This window comes from Pinus tabuliformis, chromosome 7, assembly GCF_031772625.1.
Source record: "Pinus tabuliformis cultivar Carrire ecotype Pingquan chromosome 7, CPIR1, whole genome shotgun sequence".
Classification (NCBI taxonomy): domain Eukaryota; kingdom Viridiplantae; phylum Streptophyta; class Pinopsida; order Pinales; family Pinaceae; genus Pinus; species Pinus tabuliformis.
Window position 1 is genome coordinate 1334245123 of NC_142293.1, and position 2376 is coordinate 1334247498.

Below are 2376 nucleotides of genomic sequence, written 5' to 3' on the forward strand. Positions count from 1 at the left end.
CTTGCTTAAAAGCCAGAGAAAAGTGGAGACCTTGGGCCATATGCTCGGTTGCCATACCTTTTCCCATAGCGGATCCAAGCTGGTTTGGGGGGCAGAGTAACACAGCTGATGGGCTTCCTTTGTAGTGAAGATTCCTTTTGGCGTGTATCCCCAATGCAGTTTGTCCTGCTGATTTGAGTATTTGATTCTTCTGTGGTTTAATTCCTAATCTATTTCACTGTATGTTTCCCCTTGCCAATCCTCCTGCCAGGTACTTGTTGATTTCCAGATTTGAAAGTCTTGATGCCTGTGCTGCTGCCAGAATTGATGCACATGTGTGAGATCAGCTTGTTGCATGGATGCTTGCCATATTGGCTTTTGGAATAGGGTCGCCAGTTTTGGGAGTTGCTGCCAAGAGTCCTCCCAGAACCTTGCAGCTTTTCCTGAGTGAATTTCCCAGAAACTGTGCTCTCGAACAAAGGCACTATGTAGCTTAGCCGCATTCCAAATCGGAGAACCTTGGGTTGTGGTGGTGATTCTGATGAGGTCATGCCAATGACTGCCCGGGGCGTATTTTGCTTGCCAGAGTCTCGCCCATGGTGAATTTGGTTTGGAGAGCCAGTTCCACCATATTCGTGCTCCCATTGTATTATTACTTTGGAGAGGGTCCCTTAAGCCTAACCCACCATTTGCTTTTGTTTGACAAACTTCTTTCCAATTAACAAGAGCCCATTTCCTATTTATTCCAGAGGAACCCCACAGAAAATTTCTTTGCAGATTACGAATTGCTTTAAAAACCCATTTTGGTGCCGCAAGGATTGAAAAAAGATACAGAGGCATGGCCTGGAGTACCGTCTTGATCAAGACTAGTTTTCTAGCCATATTTAGGGATCGAAAAGTCCAAGACGAGAGCTTTGAAGTAAGTTTGTCAAGTAGAGTTCTCCATGAAGCATTTTTGATGGCCGAATCTGCCAAGGGAGCCCCTAAGTATTTTGAAGGCAGCTTAGCAATGGAGAACCCCAAGATACGGGCAATGTTTCTTTGAATGTGGGCTGGAGTGTTGAAAAAGAAGAGTTGTGATTTCGTAGCATTGATGGTGGTACCTGAAGCTTCAGAGAAAAGAGAGAGAAGGGCTTTGAACACTTTGGCTTCTTGTGAGGAAGGGTGACCAAGAGCATGGTATCATCGACGAATTGCTGATGGGATTGGGGAGGAAGACCATGGAGGGAAATGCCTTTTAGAGCATGGGCGGAAATTATAGATTTGATCAGTCGACTGAGCCCTTTTGCCATGAGGACAAAGAGGAACGGTGAGAGAGGGTCTCCTTGGCTGATGCCACGAGAGGGACGGAAAGGCGATGACGGGGAACCATTAAGCAGGACAAAGATACTAGGAGATGAAATGAGATTCATGATGCATCTAGTCCAAGTGGAGTTGAAACCAAAAGCCAGTAATATTTGTTGAATATAATTCCAGCTAAGTTTATCAAACGCTTTGGAATGGTCCAATTTTAGGATCATACCTGGTTTCTTTAGAAGCTTTAGAGAGTGGATTACTTCATTTGAAAGGATGATTCCGTCCATAATCTGCCGCCCTTCTACGTAGCCTGTTTGCTCTGGAGATATTAGAAGAGGAAGGAGAGGTTTGAGCCGGTTCGCTATTACTTTGGAGATCAGCTTGTAGATGACATTGCACAGTGCAATCGGTCTGTATTTATCACGCTTGTTGGGTTCTTCACCTTTGGGAACTAGCGCTAGGAAAGTTGTATTGAGGGAGGGAAGAATCCAGTGCATGACTCTTGATTCCTCCACTCGTTCCCATACTTCTATCTTGATGAGCTCCCAAAACTCATGAAAAAAGTTTGCTGTAAAACCGTCAGGCCCCGGTGCCTTGCCATCTTTGAGTTGTGCCATCGCTTCTTCTACTTCCTGGAGTATAATTGGTTGGAGCAATTTGTTATTGTGATCCTCCGTGATGATTTTGGGAATGTGCTGCTTGATATTTCTCATTGCTTGATCTCTATTTCCTGGAGGTTCTCTCAGAATTTCCTGAAAGCGGTCGTTAAATTCCTTTTCCATGTCTTCATGCACTTCTATTCTTTCCCCAAGTTGGTTGTTTATGTACGCTATGTTGTTGTACATTCTCCTTTGGATAGCTGTTCTGTGGAAGAATTTGGAATTCTTCTCCCCCTCCTTAAGCCACCTAATTCTTGACTTTTGACGCCAGAGAATTTCCTCTTGTTGCCTGCGGGCTTCAATTTGATTCCACAGAGTTTGTTCCTGTTGTGCCTGCTCTTCTGTTCTTCCTTCTAGTATCAGAGTCTGCTACAGCTTACTCATTTGTTGCTCCTGAAGTTTACGGTCTTCGAAAATGTTGCCAAACTTGGTTCGATTCCAA

At 44.5% G+C, this 2376-nt stretch overlaps 1 protein-coding gene across 1 annotated transcript; it reads right to left on the bottom strand.

The window, feature by feature from the left end:
* Positions 1–204: 204 nt before the first annotated feature.
* On the bottom strand, positions 205–2057 carry LOC149252487 (uncharacterized). The gene is made up of 2 exons (XM_089454164.1): positions 1502–2057; positions 205–1031 (listed from the first exon to the last, which is right to left on the bottom strand). The coding sequence occupies exons 1-2, from the start codon at positions 2055–2057 to the stop codon at positions 205–207; spliced, it is 1383 nt and encodes a 460-aa protein (XP_089310290.1).
* Positions 2058–2376: the final 319 nt, after the last annotated feature.